At 42.9% G+C, this 18,289-nt stretch overlaps 1 protein-coding gene across 2 annotated transcripts in view; it reads left to right on the top strand.

Annotated features, from left to right (window-relative positions):
* Positions 1-263: 263 nt before the first annotated feature.
* Positions 264-18,289, top strand: part of NBAS (NBAS subunit of NRZ tethering complex) — a 1,021,307-nt gene continuing 1,003,281 nt past the window's right edge. For both annotated transcript variants that reach the window (XM_089671087.1, XM_089671086.1), the window contains exons 1-3: positions 264-394; positions 7,415-7,469; positions 11,508-11,544. In XM_089671087.1, the coding sequence (XP_089527213.1) occupies positions 293-394; positions 7,415-7,469; positions 11,508-11,544 (194 nt within the window). In that variant the 5' untranslated portion in view covers positions 264-292. The remainder of the gene's footprint in view (positions 395-7,414; positions 7,470-11,507; positions 11,545-18,289) is intronic.

Raw genomic sequence — 18,289 nt, 5'->3', positions numbered from 1 at the left:
TGCAGGAAATGGACCAGCCTGCCTATATCTCATGTCTCTATGCCCCAGGAACAGTGTGAGGAGATGGAGGTGAACATCTTCACTTTTATTTTATACTGCAGATATGAGAACTAGTAATAAAACTCCTTTCACATTTATGTCTTCATAGACAGATATCTGAGTCAGGCCACGTCATAGAATTTATTATATGTCTACCTATGCCCTCTCAGCAATGTGGCAGAAGCGGGGAGGGGCAGGAAGTTTGTCCCCAGCCGGCCGCCGTACATGGCAGCCCACACTGCCAGGAGTAAAGATGGCGGCGCTCAGTGATCTGGCAGACAGCGGGAATACTGAGGAAAATATCTTATACGATCTTCTGATAAACACCGAGTGGCCCCCGGAGCCCGATGTCCAGGTCAGGGGCAGGAGGCGGCGGGGTGCAGGGGCAGAATTGGGGGGTTTATTCAGGACAGATGTGGCCATGTCTTGTACATGTGAATGGCACAGGACACGTAGCAGTGCCCAGCAGTGTGATGACAGCTGTCACACCTCCAGTACAATCATAGTCCTCAAATACAACGGCCATGGAAATGCTAGTTGCCTGGCTGTGGTAGTTTCTCAGCCACTGGTCCTGAACAAGCATGCTCCCAGTGAAGGTGGCGTTCCTGGGCTGTATGCTTTGTTCTGGCTCCATAAAGTTTAAAGCACCACTCCATCCATGCCGTTTTTTAGTTTGGGATGGTGTGGGGAAGGTGGTGTGTAATGGCGCCACGTCCCTGGGAAAAAAAACTGGATGCTTTCACCTGAGTGGACTTTGTGGGCCATTCAGGCATGTGTGACATGCTTCTGGTGGTGGGGCCCTTTGAAAAAAAAGAAAAGTCCTGATCATGAGGGCCCGCCCATGTCTGGAAGCTTTTGCTGCACTAAAACACAGCTGACAGCGAATCAAAAGCATGTCAAGTAGGCCCCTTTAGGCTAGGTTCACATCTGTGCGGGTGGTGCCGCTGTGGAGCCGCACAAAAATCCGTGCAGCCGCACCACCCGCACAGAATTATGCGGACTCGTGGGCGGGTGCCATTAATTCTAACGGCACGCCGCCCGCACTGGAAATCACAACCGCTCTGGGAACCGAGGTTCCCGTGTGGGCTGCAGTTTCCAAAGAAGTGCAAGGACTTCTTTCCTGAATGTCCCTGGGCACGGGAGCGCATTCAAACAAATGGGCTCTCATGCCCGTGCAAAATGGGGCCCACAGGAACGCACATATGGGAACCAGGGCTTAGGGCTCGTTTACTCCAGATACAGTCAGGTGCGTTCTTGAACGCAGCAAAAATGCAGTACAAACGCACATGCAAGAAAAATGAGCCTTGGTTCCACCATTGCAGTGCTTTCATCTGCGTTTAAAAAAATAAAAAAAAAAAGGCCATGTTGTATTTTTCCGCAACGGAATGCATAGAAAACATCCTGTACATGAACGCACCACAATTGCTTCCTAATGCAAATAATTGACAGAAAGGAACAAATGATTCTGAAAAAGGCACCGAAAACGAACGTGTATGCGAAAATGTAGAGTGAACACAGAGATTGTGGTGTAAAGGAGCCAAAAAGGGCTGGTTCATAGTGGGATTCATTGAATGGGCTTCACAAAAATGGCTGCTTGCACTTGTAAAAACAAACGGCCCACACTGTATAGTAACCTGCAATTTGGTGCCCGCCAACATACTGTGTTTGCAATCTGCGTTTGGAATGCAGAGCGCAATGGCAGTGCTGTGCGGGAAAAGTGCGTAAAGGGCTGGTTCATACCACAATTTTTGTGTTCCAGATGCGTTTATGCATGTGCGTTTACACACATTTTTGATGCATTCTTAATCTGTTCCAGTGCATTTTTCTTGTACTCCAGTGCAAGTTTTACACTACTTTTTTTCTTAATTCAGGATATGTGCACGCTGGTGTGTTTCTGGTATATTTCCATGCATTTTTCTGCGCTGCGTGCAGAAAAAATGCTGCAGGTTGTCTTGTTGACTGCAGTGGAACACACTGAACTGGTGTGAACTAGGGCCATTAGAATAAATTGAAAATACTGTAGATGTGTTTTTGATGCAGATTTAGGCTCCATGCACACTAGTGTTTTTTTAAAGCTCAAAAGCTGGGTTCTTCCTCTGGACCAACTGTGGGTATAGGATTATAACTTTTTTTTATTTTTGCTTGACCTGAGTGGACTTTTCTTTTTTTCAGCCAGACTAACTATGTAAACAAACCGCTGGCTAAAAAAACATTGGTAATAGTGTTTTAGTAGCATTTAGAAGTGTCTAGTGGTTTATTATTGTTTTTACAGTACACGTAGGAAAAAAATACAAACACTAGAAAATAAAGCTGTTAGGAGCATTTTTTTCTGACTGTATAGAAGAGCTTGTGGTGCCGCTCCAAGCCAGGAAGCAAGAGATCTATCTGTCGGTATTGAAGGAGGGAGCGGAGTCCGTGCGTCCTTCCAGTGACGTGTACAATCTAGGAATGGATGCCGCTCAGACAAGTCCCTGGAGTTCAGTGTATAGGATGACCTCAGCCGCCGCTCTAGCCACGCCCTCTGATGTTTCGCCCACGAGGGGCTTGATCACTGAGGTCGGAATACCATTACCAAAAATTCTATGAAACCAATTTTTTTTTTTGTTCCTAAACGCTGAAGCTTGAAAAACACTACTAGCCTATAATAGTGTGCATGGGCACGTTGGAAAACAATAAATTGCTTCTAGAAGCAGAAAAAAAAAATGCTGGGCCAAGGCAACGTTTGGACGACAAGCTTCACACGACGCACTTTGTCACACGACAATCACGGCAACACCGCACCATGTTTAGGCACCATTGAAAATAATGGCACCTGAACCTGCATTTTGCTATCACAGCGATTCTGCCGCAATCCCAAAATGCCCAGGTGTGAATAGAGCAACCCTGGTTCACACATATGCCATTCTGGATGCGTTTTCAAACCGATTAACATGACAGGCTAGATATTTTGTGTTCCTATTGAGGTGGTTCACACACATTGTGTTTTGAGTACCATTATGAAAAGGGTCCTGAGCAAGTTTGTAGCGGTGCGTTTCAGACTCGCAAGTGACATAGCAGAGTGGCATGTGGAGATAAGTGTTCACATAGGAATTCTATTGATAGGAGATTTTGCATTTGCAAGTCTATGAAAGGCGCTTTTGCATTGACGTCTATGGGAGGCTCTTTGGCATTGACGTCTATGGGAGGCGCTTTGGCATTGACGTCTATGGGAGGCGCTTTGGCATTGACGTCTATGGGAGGCAGTGTGTGAACCCAAGACCAGTAACCGCTGGCACAGGTGTTTACTTGTGTGCACTTATGAGTGTTTTCTGAGATGCATTCCTTTGAGCAAAAATATGCTGCAGATGTGGGGCAGTAGTGTGTTCACACATGGATGGCATCCTGAGGGTGGTGTTGCAGGTTGCAGTCTGCCTTCTTTGCGTTGACAGCCATTCATTAGTCTGGTAACAATGTTCCTTCTAACCTTCCTGAGAGTAAAGCTCACTGAGGTGGTCAATTCTGCCACTGTGGTGTCACAACTAGGTATATGGTGTCACTGCATCAAAACTATTATTTGGTTTTAAATTGCTGCTAACAATTTGTTTCACCCTATTGGAGAGATTGCAATCCTTGTTTTTATCTATCACTGCAGTTTGTAATTTCTGCACAGCCATTTTTGGGTTAAGTTGCTTGGCAATGGTTCCTGACACCCACTGAATACTCCTTAATGTTTTGGGACAACAAGTATTTCAAGAAGTCTCCTCAAATATTTGCAGAGCTAGTGTGGTTAACCGTGTGCAACACACACACACACACACACACTTAAGAGTTTTGATTGACAGAACGCGTCTTGGTACCTGCTGGTTTCCTGAGACGAGTGTCCTCATCAGGCACGCAGGGAGGGAAGATGTGTCAGCTAGATGGCTAAGAATAAAACAACAAACCTCCAACTTCATCGGTCGCCCCCTCACAGTGACATTGTATTCTGACAGCGAGATCCACTTCTATCAGAATACATGGATCAGCGGCTATTCAAGTACACTTTTCCAACATGTCCCTTCAACATATGCAGATTAAACAAATGACTTCTGTTGAGAGGGCACTGCCACAGAAAGATCAAATTCTCGATCGTTGTGTGGCCTCTTTAGACAGGTGTCCCCATTGGAAAACTTTTTCTGTTTTTCGCTTTTGTTCTGGGGACAACTCTAAAATATTGGATTTACACTTCCTTTTTTCGGCAACAGTGGTCACCAGTACCAAAAGAGGGATGAATCTCCCCAATGAGGACATAGACAGCATTAATGCTAGGTTCACACCTCAACTTGTCACGATTTGTGGTGCATTTTTGAACACCATTTTATTTTTTTTGCCAATAGGAAAGTATTGACTTTGATTCAAATTTGAATGGGTGCAACTTTGATGCAACCTTTTTTTTTTTTTTTTTTGCTAATAGGAAAGTATGACATTTCTGTTCATATAGTGTGACTTTGATGCTACTTTTATGCTACCTGAGTGCCAGAGAGTGTAACGTCTCATCAAAGTCACACTACTTGAACAGAACTGTCATACTTTCCTATTCGCAGAGAAGAAAAAAGAAAACCGTTGTATCAAAGTCAATACATTACTATTGGCAAAAAAAAATACAAAACGCAAAGCGCATCAAAAACACCCCACCAGTTTTTTATGCTGTTCCATTGCAGCCTATTGCACAAAAAAATGCAATCTGCTATGGAAACAGAGTCCCTGACCCTCTAAAAACAAACCGCACTGGCTCAAAACACACAGATGGGAATTAGATCCATAGGAAATCATGTTAAATGGACTGTAGTGCGTTTCCGCAAACTGGAAGATGCACTGAAATCCACATAAGTGTGAATCTAGGGTAAAAACCTGGCCAAGAGCATAGTCCCCACTCTATAAAAGAAAAAAAATCTATAGGTCTTTCTAAAGATACACGTTTAAGTTGCCCTAACAGGATATATATCTGGAGAGAAATATGTAGGCAGCCATTTCTAGTTACCTGAATCCCATGCCTTTTTTTGGCATCAATACTTTCTGACCCAAAGCAAGCATTCTTCAAGTGAAGAGTGTCTGATCTGCATACATATGCCCAGTAACTCAGAAAATACAGAAAACACAGGACCAGCATGACAGCCAGTGAGCTGACATTTTCAGAATGTGCTCAGCATTTCTGTATTTCTTTTCTGTGGTTTTCCTTGACGTTCAGTACTACAAACCTAAACCCAATAGCTGTTCTAAGGGTGTTCAGAAAGCTTTTGGAACTGCTTGTTGTTTCCCTGGATATTGTTTACAAGCAGAAAGCCCTGCTAGCCATTTTTATACCCGGCAGTCACTAAATCTCTGAGGATCAGCTGTCATACAGGAAATGCATCATTGAAATATTTGCCTTTAAAAATGCTAATTGTTGGATGTTTGGTCTGCAGGTCATAGTTTCATCCAGTGACTCTTTATAAAAGTTTGTGTATGTATCCCTATACCTAAAACCTTTTTAGTCCTGGATTGGATAGAAATAAAGGGATAAATTTTGTGCCAGGTTATTATTTGCTGCCTGTGTCCAATTGGGGAGATTTCCGTTTACTTCCTGTCCTTGAGAAATAATGAGATGCAGGAGAAAAATCTCTTTAACGACTCATGCACACAGGCAGACATTTTGCTGCGTCCAGAAAGCAGAGGTTTTGTATGCTATGGGCCCCCACACAGACCATTTAATTTTTGCAGTACTTCGCTATATAAACTAAAACTAGGAAAATTCCGGGTCCTGCGTATGGACCGTATTTTGTGCTGTATGTTTGTGATAACACTTACATGCGTACATGGACCCTTTTATTGGCCCCTGCTGTGCTCAGGGCCAACATGTGAATATCAAGAATGTACTGCCACTGGCACAACTGCTGATGTCACCCTATTGATGCTTACATTTTCCCCGAATGATTCACTCATGTGGTGACCTCATACAACCCATTTTCTCTAAGCGCAGGTCATCCTGGACTCGCCCCCAAACTGTGACTGAACAGTGAAATAAGAAGCAGCACAGTGATGAGCTCATCTCTCTGTCAGTCTGCTTTCTCCTTCTATCAGCATGCTTCTTGTCAGCACATGAACTGATTGGCTCCTTGTGCTGCTCCTTCCTCCACCACTCAAACTCTGCTGTAAAAGACTGATACCAGTTCACATTCAGATACTTACATTGTTTGTATTTATAAAGTACATTTATTGTGTAAGTTCACCTTTTCACTGAATGAAAAGGTGAAAGTTATTGTAAATTCTTAGTTTAAAAAAACAAACAAAACAAAAAAAAAACAGAGCCCTGACCCCACCCCTCTTGGGTTCCCCGTTAGCGCTCCTAGCTCCTCCCTTTCACCGAGTAAAGCACTTCCTATGGAGGCAGTTGTGCAGTCTCCCTCGCAAGACTCTCTGTCTGTGTCTATTGACATAGACAGCGGGAGTCGGCCCCACCCCCCTGCTCCCTTGTTACTGACTTTGATTGTCAATGGCTCCCATTGCCTCAGCAAAGCCTGTTAGACCAAGAAATGAGGGTACAGACGGGCACAGCACTAGATTGAATGAGGGCTCAGGTATGTAAAAGGGGGGGGGGGGTGATACTGATGCCTAAACATTATTAACCTTAATGCAAGGAATGTATTAAAGTAAAAAATGTTTAGACATTCTAACTACTTGAACTAATGTCCTACACCCTCCCCACTTTCCCAGCACCTGCTGCACTTACCTCCGTAGATGATTAGCTTTCACTGCCCACGCAGCCAGTGCAGGGGTCTGAGGATTTAAAGCCAAGGTCTTATTCCCATTCTTTACTTAGAGACTCCAGAATGCATCAGAGTGATTTTGATTGGTCAAAGCGGTCATATGCCAGCACATGAGCAATCAGAGTTGATCTGATCTGTCCTGTGGCTTTCAATCCCTGGACCCCTGCATCGGTTGCGTGGGCTGTGAAAACGAATCATCTGCGGAGGTAAGTTAATATGAAAAGGTGAGCTTACACTTTAATGTTGCACTGATGTTTACAGAGCTATATTAATTTGTGTCTTTTATATCTGCCTAGATTTGGTCTTTAAAGGGAGCCTGCTACATGGGCCTATGTCTTTTCTATACCCGCTGGCCATATTCTGTAATTCACAGCTAAGAATAAAATACTTATTTAATGTGGGAATGATTAAACTATTAGCCAGCAACTAGTAACATTGTATGACATTTGTATGAACTTTAGGAATGAAACCTCTCATATACATTTGGTTATAAGCCCGGTATTGTATTATTTGCTGCTCATTCTTGGCTCAGTTGTTTCCACTGCTGCCAGTAAGATTTGTCACATAGTATACCTTTTGGCATTCATGTAATTATCCTGTTTTATTTTCAGCCTCGAGGGAATCGTGAACATGGAGCATCGTTTGTCCTCACAAAGGCTATTACAGGTACACAGGGATCTTCCATTATCCTGACCCAGAGCCAGAGATAATCTGTACTGTACATTATCACTGTTTACTGTGTGCCCAAATCCAATCTTTCCACTGGTATTCTGCACCTCCTGTAGTTGCTGCAGTGCTGCTTCCTTTGTCCCTGTCAGTGGAGCGGCAGCTGGCTACTGATTATGGGAGCTGTGGCTCAGCAGCTGCAATAATGATGATGTATATGGGTTCTGTTTGGTCTTGGTGGACTCCACAGCTGTGGTTCCACATTCTGCTTCTACTAGACTGCCAGGCACAGGCTATAGAGAATGTTGCAAATTATTTACAGCACTTCAATAAGCTGTGTTATAAATGCACTTATTCCCTATATAGTGCAGATCTCAGCATTCTGTGTGGGAGAATGCAGCCTATGGCTTTAGTAGTGAAGGTACTGGGGCATGGTATTTCTTTTTACAAGAAAAAAGGGCATGCCTTGCAGACTAGATGATTTAGTATGGAAATGCCTATAGGGCACATAGATTACCTGTCCACATCTCCTTTTTTTGTGAGTTCTACTTAAACCAAAAATTTAATATATTGCAGATTACCAATCATTCGATGTGGTGGCTGCATTAGTTTTCTTTTTTTAGGCTTTTTTTCCCCTCTGTTTTCATCTGGTGATCTGGCCAGTAACACACCTGTATTAGCGTGCCCCCACTCTGGATGAGGAAGTATAGGGGCACCTTTTGGACAGCAGCATTATCAGCCGGGGGGGGGGGTTAGATGTACTAGCAGATTTAGTTATACTAACAAATTGAATTTGTCACGTTACCCATTCCAGTCAGTGACACGTGTAGGAAAACACCCCCTGCTGATATTCATCTTTTGTATATTAAAGCTGAACTCCAGATATAATCTTAATGACCTACCTCAAGAATATGAATACGTACTGCTTACCAGTCTCCCTGCTCCAGCCAACTTTGGTGCTCTTCTCCTCTGCCCAAACTCTGGTCTTCGGGCGGAGCCTTGATGTCATCACGTAGAAAACCTTAAATGTTGAGGAGGCTGGACTGCAACTGCAGCCAGCAAGTCTCAGCTTAAAGAGGCAGTTACAGGAGACTGGTCGCACCACTGGGGGGACCCTGCTAAATCGAGGAATAAGGTAAGTACTTCTTGTTCTTCTACCCCTAGACAAGCATTTAACTCTTACAGTGCCATAGGGGGTCCACTGCAAGGGTGGACTTTCTTAATATTCCTGGAGTTGGGCTTTAATCGCATAGTTACATTGGTCCAGCTTGGCACAATATAAGTATGCATACAGTATCTCACAGAAGTGAGTACACCCCCTCACTTTTTTGTAAATATTTTTTATATCTTTTCATGTGACAACACTGAAGATATGACACTTTGCTACAATGTAAAGTAGTGAGTGTACAGCTTGTTTAACAGTGTAAATTTGCTGTCCCTTCAAAATAACTCAACACAGCCATTAATGTCTAAACCGCTGGCAACAAAAGTGAGTACACCCCTAAGAGAAAATGTCCAAATTGGGCCTAAAGTGTTAATATTTTGTGTGGCCACCATTATTTTCCAGCACTGCCTTAACCCTCTTCGGCATGGAGTTCACCAGAGCTTCACAGGTCCTCTTCCACTCCTCCATGATGACATCACAGAGCTGGTGGATGTTAGAGACCTGCCTTTTGAGGATGTCCTACAGATGCTCAATAGAGTTTAGGTCTGGAGACATGCTTGGCCAGTCCATCACCTTTACCCTCAGCTTCTTTAGCAAGGCAGTGGTCGTCTTGAAGGTGTGTTTGGGGTCGTTATCATGTTGGAATACTGTCCTGCAGCCCAGTCTCTGAAGGGAGGGGATCATGATCTGCTTCAGTATATCACAGTACATGTTGGCATTCATGGTTCCCTCAATGAACTGTAGCTCCCCAGTGTTGGCAGCACTCATGCAGCCCCAGACCATGACACTCCCACCACCATGCTTGACTGTAGGCAAGACACACTTGTCTTTGTACTCCTCACCTGGTTGCAGCCACACACGCTTGACACCATCTGAACCAAATAAGTTTATCTTGGTCTCATCAGACCACAGAACATGGTTCCAGTAATCCATGTCCTTAGTCTGCTTGTCTTCAGCAAAATGTTTGCAGGCTTTCTTGTGCATCATCTTTAGAAGAGGCTTCCTTCTGGGACAACAACCATGCAGACCAATTTGATGCAGTGTGCGGCGTATGGTCTGAGCACTGACAGGCTGACCCCCCCACCCTTTCAACCTCTGCAGCAATGCTGGCAGCACTCATACGTCTATTTCCCAAAGACAACCTCTGGATAGGACGCTGAACTCGTGCACTCAACTTCTTTGTTCGACTATGGCGAGGCCTGTTCTGAGTGGAACCTGTTCTGTTAAACCGCTGTATGGTCTTGGCCACCATGCTGCAGCTCAGTTTCAGGGTCTTGGCAATCTTCTTATAGCCTAGGCTATCTTTATGTAGAGCAACAATTCTTTTTTTTCATATCCTCGGAGAATTCTTTGCCATGAGGTGCCATGTTGAACTTCCAGTGACCAGTATGAGAGAGTGACAGCGATAACAGCAAATTGAACACACCTGCTCCCCATTCACACCTGAGACCTTGTAACACTAATGAGTCACATGACACCAGGGAGGGAAAATGGCTAATTGGGCCCAAATTGGACATATTCACTTAGGGGTGTACTCACTTTTGTTGCCAGTGGTTTAGACATTAATGGCTGTGTGTTGAGTTATTTTCAGGGGAAAGCAAATTTACACTGTTATACAAGCTGTACACTCACTACGTCACATTGCAGCAAAGTGTAATATTTTCAGTGTTGTCACATGAAAAGATAATAAAAAATTTACAAAAATGTGAGGGGTGGACTCCCTTCTGTGAGATACTGTATATTATATTGGGGGGAAGCTGGCAATCACTGTAGTAGCTGACATTACTACATTGATTGTGGTGATCTTCCGGGTCCTGTGCTGATAAGCTTTCCCTTTGCAAACTGCCCACAGGGGATGCTTATTTGGCACTGCTGTGATTCACACAATGTCTTGTGTTATTTTCAGTGAATACAAGACCTTGATTGGACAAGATGGAGAGGAGGGTCAGTGATAACAAAAACTTGTATTCATTAAAAAACTAAAAAAAAAAATCACAAGGTGTCCTGTGAACGGTGACAGTGCAGAGTAAGTGACCCCCTGTGGGGGATGAGTACAGGATCTATAACATTGACTACTGCAGAGATTGCAAACTTCCACAGCAGTCCCACAGGTATGAGATGCTTACATTGTGCCAAGCTGGACCAATATAGATCACAAGTGGAGCTCAGATTTATGTTTAATCTTTTTTTATTGAGGTTTCAAAGAATACAGCACAAAAACAGGAATTGTGTACCAAATATCCTAATATATAGTGGAGTTCATATTTAAAGCCAGACTCTGGGCAGGATTACCTTCATGGGTTTCCAGTAGGCAAACATTCTTGCTCCTTGGGAGGACCTTGCTGTCATTCAGGCATATTTCTGTCTCCTGCAAATCAGTTAGTTTTCATAGATCCCAGTATTATAATTGCACCCCCCACGCCCCATACTCTATATCATTCAAAATACACAGGACTCTGGGCTTCATTTTTCACTGCACAGGGGAACAATGTCCTAGTGCTAGTTCTGGCCTAGTCTGTCAGATCATGGCAGTGGCTTCATTTAACAAAGCAATAGGCTGAATCCTGAGCATTATCAAATGTCACTGTCAGCTGTGAGTCAATTACATGAATCTTTCAAATACTGCTTGCATCAGTTCCTGGCACACCTTCCTTACCACCTGGAAAGGAAGGCAACACAAATGTCTTGTTTTGTTCATTGTGAAATACTGGCATCTCCTAGATTGTAAGCTCCAAGGAGCAGGGCCCTCATTTCCCTCTTATATTGAACTGTATCGTTGCTGTTTTGTCTCCCGTTATATTGTAAAGTGCTGAGCAAACTGTTGGAGCTATATAAATCCTGTATAATAATAATAATCTCCTTTTGTGCTTTAGGTCCAGCATTGTATATTCTGCAGTACATCTGGTACAGGTATGTATGTATATGTTTTTATTAGGAATTTTTGCTTTTTTCATAGCTGAAAGGTAGGATTCAGTAAGCCCAGCTTGTATTGTGTTATTATGTGGCTCAGTTTCTATGCATATACTGTATATTTATATTTTATTTGTGCATTATTTTTTTTATTATTTTTATAGACTGGTTGAGAGTTATAATTTTAGGTTTTTGCTATTTTTGAGAAGATAGTTTATAATACCATAATGACATTTAATCATAGTGATTTAATTGTGTTTTCTAAAGCAGGGAACTAGTGGGTTGAAAGAAAAACAAAACAAAATCCTTACAGATCCCTTCATCTACACAAGCCATGCGAGCTAAACAAGCAGGGATCTCCCCTGATGCACTATTGTAGACACACACACAGACACACACACAGACACACACACAGACACACACACAGACACACACACAGACACACACACAGACACACACACAGACACACACACAGACACACACACAGACACACACACAGACACACACACAGACACACAGACACACACACAGACACACACACAGACACACACACAGACACACACACACACACACACACACACACACACAGACACACACACAGACACACACACAGACACACACACAGACACACACACAGACACACACACAGACACACACACAGACACACACACAGACACACACACACACACACAGACACACACACAGACACACAGACACAGACACACAGACACAGACACAGACCCAGACACACAGACACACAGACACAGACACACACACACACACACACACACAGACACACACACAGACACACACACAGACACACACACACAGACACACACACAGACACACACACAGACACACACACAGACACACAGACACAGACACACAGACACAGACACAGACCCAGACACACAGACACACAGACACAGACACACACACACAGACACACACACAGACACACACACAGACACACACACAGACACACACACAGACACACACACAGACACACACACAGACACACACACAGACACACACACAGACACACACACAGACACACACACAGACACACACACAGACACACACACAGACACACACACAGACACACACACAGACACACACACAGACACACACACAGACACACACAGACACACACACACACACACAGACACACACACAGACACACAGACACACAGACACACACACACACACACACACACACAGACACACACAGACACACACACAGACACACACACAGACACACACACACAGACACACACACAGACACACACACAGACACACACACAGACACACACACAGACACACACACAGACACACACACAGACACACACACAGACACACACACAGACACACACACAGACACACACACAGACACACACACAGACACACACACAGACACACACACAGACACACACACACACACACACAGACACACACACACACACTCTCACTCTCTCTCTCTCTCTACATTGGTGATCATTGGAAAAAAATGCCCCTTACACGGGTAGCCATTGGGAACAATGCCCACTACATTGGTGGACCTTCGGGGAAAAAAATCCATACATTGGTTGTCAGTGTAAAGAATGTGCCTTACTTTGGTGGTCAATGGGAAGAATGTCCCCCACATTGGTAGTTGGAAGAATGTCTCTGAAATTGGTAGTCATTAGGAGAAATGGCCTTTTTACAGATAAAGAAATCAAAAAAATTTGTGCCAGCAGTTCTGCCTCTAAGATGCAGAAAGTGCTCATTGCTCAGGGATCCCCTAGCAACCTCTGGAGGAACCGTGATTGGCAAAGATTGGTTTAAAGAACTCTAGGGAAAACATAAAAAAAAAAAAACTATTGGATAGAGTTGGGGAGGGTTAATAACCCCTGTCTGTTTCCTATAGGGGAGATTTCCCTTCACTTCCTGTCTCATAGCCAAAAGAGGAAGTGAGAGGAAATCCCTTGGGCCCCCCAGGTCATCAAAACTAGTGTCCTCGGAAGATTTCCCTTCTTTTACTTTTCTGGAAACAACCCAAAATGTGGGATTTTCTTTTCCTTTTACATTCAATGATAATGGGAAATAGGACAAATAGAGAGGGTGACTCTCCTTAATGGGGACACAGACAGCAATAAAAACTGGCAGCTATTCTAATTCCTCTCTACCCTGTCCAAAACAAAAAACAAAAAGTTTTGTCTGTAGTTATACAGTACTTTAAACGTTATTACTGTGGCTTCCTTGCTGAAGAAAAAAACTCGATTACTTTACTTGTTTATACTCTCTGTAACATTTTAGCTGATTACAGTTGGATATTCAGTCTGTGCTATTAGCAAAATATGTTTCAGTAATAATTAATATGAAGTGTCTGCCTGCTCGTTCTTATGGAATGAAGTGACAACACAGAGCATAATGACAAAGCAATAGGAAAACGGTTGCAGTATTGAAATATTGAAATCTCCCTGCCGTTAAACTTTTTACTGCCCCATTATCTGCTCGAACAAAACTCCTCTCAATCCACACATAAAGATGTCATCCGGATAAATCCCTGATGTTATGGAACTATCACAGTTCCGCTATAAGAAGTGCAATGAAAGCTTTTAGCATCAGATGAAGAGGCGAAGCTATTACAATTCATGTTCAGGAGCCTATGTGAAGAGGAAATACTTTCCCCTCCAAGTTACTGAAAATCAGTACTTTCATGCCATAGTCAGATTAAAGTGAATCCAGCACAGAGTGATAACTAGTAATTTGTATTAAAGTGCACTTGTGCCCAGGCTATGGACATTAATGTATTTACAAATCTTTAGTAAGCAGTAAGGAGCTTCAAAACAAGCCATCCCTGACCTCTTTAGCCGCTTGTATAGTGACGTTGTTCATTTACAAAGGTAACAAAGACTCTAAAACTAGCCATAGGTGGATCAAGATCCAGCCATTTCAGCAGAGACAGGCCCAGTTTCGATCCATCTATGGCCATTCCCATTCTGGAGAATTTGATCTAATGAAGACTACTGGTAGAATATCATTTGATCAGTGCCTGCAGCCAATCGGCTGCAGCACTGATTGGTATATTCTCATAGCGGAGGAGTCCCCGCTGTCATAATACAATAGTGTAGTGGGTAGGATTCCTACATCAGCCTTGCTTATGTAGATGGGGGAGTATGTTTGTTTTTTTTGAAGAGCTGTGATCAGTGCAAATTGCCACAGCTCAATGGACATGGTGTTAATAAGCCATAAAGACCAATTTGTCCACAATGCCTATAGCTACAGATGTGAATGTGGGCTTGTTTTAAAGATGCTTTGTTCAGACTGTGTAAACCCTTTAATGTGCATAGCCTAAGTACAGGTTCACTTTAAAGGTTATTCTTTGCCAAACAGCTTAATTCAGTTAAAGAAGAATTCCAGGTATGTTATAGTTTTACATAGTTACATGGGTACAGCCAAGACCCATGTAACATATATATATATCGATTCCTCCTTGCATTCTATGCACTGTAGCTAGAAGAATGTTAGCTGCAGCTTATTGTGTTTAGCAGCTGCTGAATTGCTGAATACCTGAACAGAGCTTGTATCTGGTCAAATCAAGGGCTATTTGTCCAAGAATTTTCAGAGCTGATCCTCTGACAAAAGTTGATTGAAAAATCTGGATTTCTTATGTAACGGAGGGTGCTGACAGGACCACCCACAACTCTAATTTCTGCCAGCTCAGCAGGAATCAGACAAAATTCTAGGTGTCTGTGGCCAGTTTTAGGTACGTTAAAAAAATACACCCCATAGGGACAAAGATGGGGGTGCTATTTACCATGGTAGCGCTGGACAACCTTTATAAGTGGATGACTTTGATAAATGTTAAATATTATTACAAAATACGAATGCATTACTACTTTGATAGTTTATGTTGAAATTGTATTTATTTAATTATGTGATGTAAGATTTATAGGTATATTGTTCAGTGATAAGATATCACGGATTGCAGACATCTGTTATCCTTATGTATTCTTTATTTCTAGGAGCATTCATCATTTTAATCAGGATAAGTAGTTTAACTGCACTAGGTGGTGGTCTTTCCACCAAGTATATGCGCTTATCATATGGGATAACATTAGGGGGCACTATGTTGAACTTTATTAGTGCCTGTTCTTTACATCACATGCGCTCTATACATGCGTTACTGTTGGGAAATACCATGGGTAAGGGTGGAATTCAATGTAGGCAGGCAAAGAGAAGTAAAAGAGTTGGGAGTAGGTACAGTATATTTTGCTGCAGCAGTCAATGATCACATTAGTGCCACACCCCCTCCGAGGAAGTCCCTGCAGAGAAGAAATCAGAGTTTTGTGGCCCTGTTCTGCATGCGGTGAGCTTGCTCTGGATTTCAAACTGGATCAGCCTGTGCAAATTGGCCATTGTGTGTTATACTGCCTGGTTCTTTCATTACCGATATCGGATGGCAAAAAGATGGCATTGATCAGCAAACTGTAAAGAGAGGTTTTGGTGATAAACCTGTCCTGGTTCATCAGTATGATTGGCGGTAACCTCTTATAGTCCTGATGAAGGTTGGAGGTGGCTGCCTGAGCCGGATGATGTGGTGGAACTCAGACAGTATTTCCTGGCTCTTTACCAGTGTTAATGTGTACACAACAAATGAGCCAAGAACATACTACATTTATTAGGTGAGACACTATATTACTCTGTTGCCCCAGTCTCATATATAGGGTGAGTTTCCTCCAAGGAAATCCTAGCATAGGTACTGTGTACCCTATAAGGGAAGAGGTATATGGGACAGGTGCTTTTAGAGGGGACTAGTGGCTAGCCTTCTGCCCACTGATTAAGGCCCATGGAGAGAGCAGATCATTCTCTAATGATGAATAACAACTTGATGAACACTGAGAGCAAGGCTTGGAATAATTCTCTGCATAAAGACAATAAATCTTCCCTTCTGGAGTGGATGGAAAGATGTAATATTAATCTTGTACAGGTTAATGGTCAGAGGAAATATGGTGGCGCTCATGTGGGTTGGAGAAGTTCCTCTATTTGGGACAGAAATATTTATAAACAATCTCCCTCAAGAAATCTATGAAGATAAAGTAATTCCACTTTTCAGACTGTTGGAATATTGTATGAGTTTTGTCTTATGATGGACAAATTATACAAGTGAAAGCAAACAACTGAAAGACAGAATGTGTAATGGACTGTGTATTCTGGGGTGGCTTTGTTGCCCGGCTGTCTGGGGTGGGCTCCCTGATTAATCAAAACATTGGCTGAGTGCCTGGCTTTTGATTAGCTTTCTGTCAATTAGATCATTGTTAGCTGTTGATTGTACTGTTCTGTTCAATAAAGAGCTCCGTCCCAGGGGCGTGGAAGTGGTTCTCTTACGGAATCACCAAATCTGGGTGACAGGTGTTCCGTCACAGTGTGTGTGTGTAAGTATATGTGTGTGTGTATATGTATGTAATTTAATATTATTATTATAATAATATATAATTATTATATAAATTTGCATGTCTTCTACCATATTTTGGCCAATGACACCATCCAGGTCTTTTTTTCCCTCTTAGAATAGGTGCAGGTACTTCTTCCTTCTAAGTCACCCCTGGTCTCCACCTCCGTTCCCACCTCTGAGCAATGCTTCTTGGTTCCATCCTCTACCTGCCTGCCAGTACTGCCCCTTTTAGAGAACACAATACCAAGTACCATTTTTGGGTGCTAAGTAATTTTTATGGAATTTGCTAATGAAAGGCAATAAAATAGGTCCCCTGCAGCCAGAAACAATAGTTCCTGCTCAGGAAACAGCAGAATCCCCCAGCAATAATATACCTTCACAGCAACATTAGATACCTCCCAGCAACACTAGGACCCCCAACAACAATGGACCCCCAAAAACAGTAGACCCCAGCAACAATAGATCCCTGATTAACAATAGACCCCCCAATGACAAAATACCACTCCAGCAACAATAGATCTCCCAGCAGCCAGGAACAATAGACCTTCCCTCAACAGTAGATTTTTCCCATCAACAACTGACCCCCATCAACATAAAATCTCCCCTCAGTAACAATAGATCTCCCCACCAGCAGCAATAGACCTCCCTAGCAACAATTGATCCCCCAGCAGCCAGCATCAATAAACCCTTCAGCACACCCCAGCATCCCTAGGCATTACATATATTCAGTGATGGAGGGGCTGGAGGTGCCGGAACTGCATTCCCCCACGTTCCCGCTGAAAAAAGCCCTGACACTATCCATCACCAGCTACTTGGGAATGTATTATATACTGTTCTTCAATGGTCCCCTATTGATCTGCAGTCAGTAGAGGTTCACATAAGCTCACCCGGGTTTGTTAACACAATTCATTTTTAAGTTTGGGACAACAGCAATTTACTCTGGAATATTTATGGATATTATGAGCCAAGTTCACATGCCCTGCAGGGAATATATTTTAGATCTTTAATTGTGTGTATCTTTTAATTTTGATGTTATGGTTTTGTGTTTTTGCTGTAAGAAAATAAAAAATATACATTTTAATAATTAGATTATTATGTTAAAATTTTATGAGAAATCCTGCTCACAGTTTATCTCCAGCTGGAGGGCTTAGGGCTCATGTACACTGAAGCTAATAAACTCACGTTTAGGAGCTGTTCAGGGTTTTTTTTTTCAGCAGCCCCTGAACTCTCCCTAATGTTTTCCTGTGTGTCCATGTACACATCATCGTTTACAGGCATTTGACTTTACAGTCGTTTTTTTGAACGCAG

Source organism: Staurois parvus, unplaced genomic scaffold (genome assembly GCF_062004578.1).
Source record: "Staurois parvus isolate SC_StPar_1 unplaced genomic scaffold, SC_StPar_1.0 ptg000098l, whole genome shotgun sequence".
Lineage (NCBI taxonomy): Eukaryota > Metazoa > Chordata > Amphibia > Anura > Ranidae > Staurois > Staurois parvus.
The sequence above is the reverse complement of the archived record's forward strand: the minus strand, read 5'-3'. Positions and strand labels throughout refer to the sequence as shown.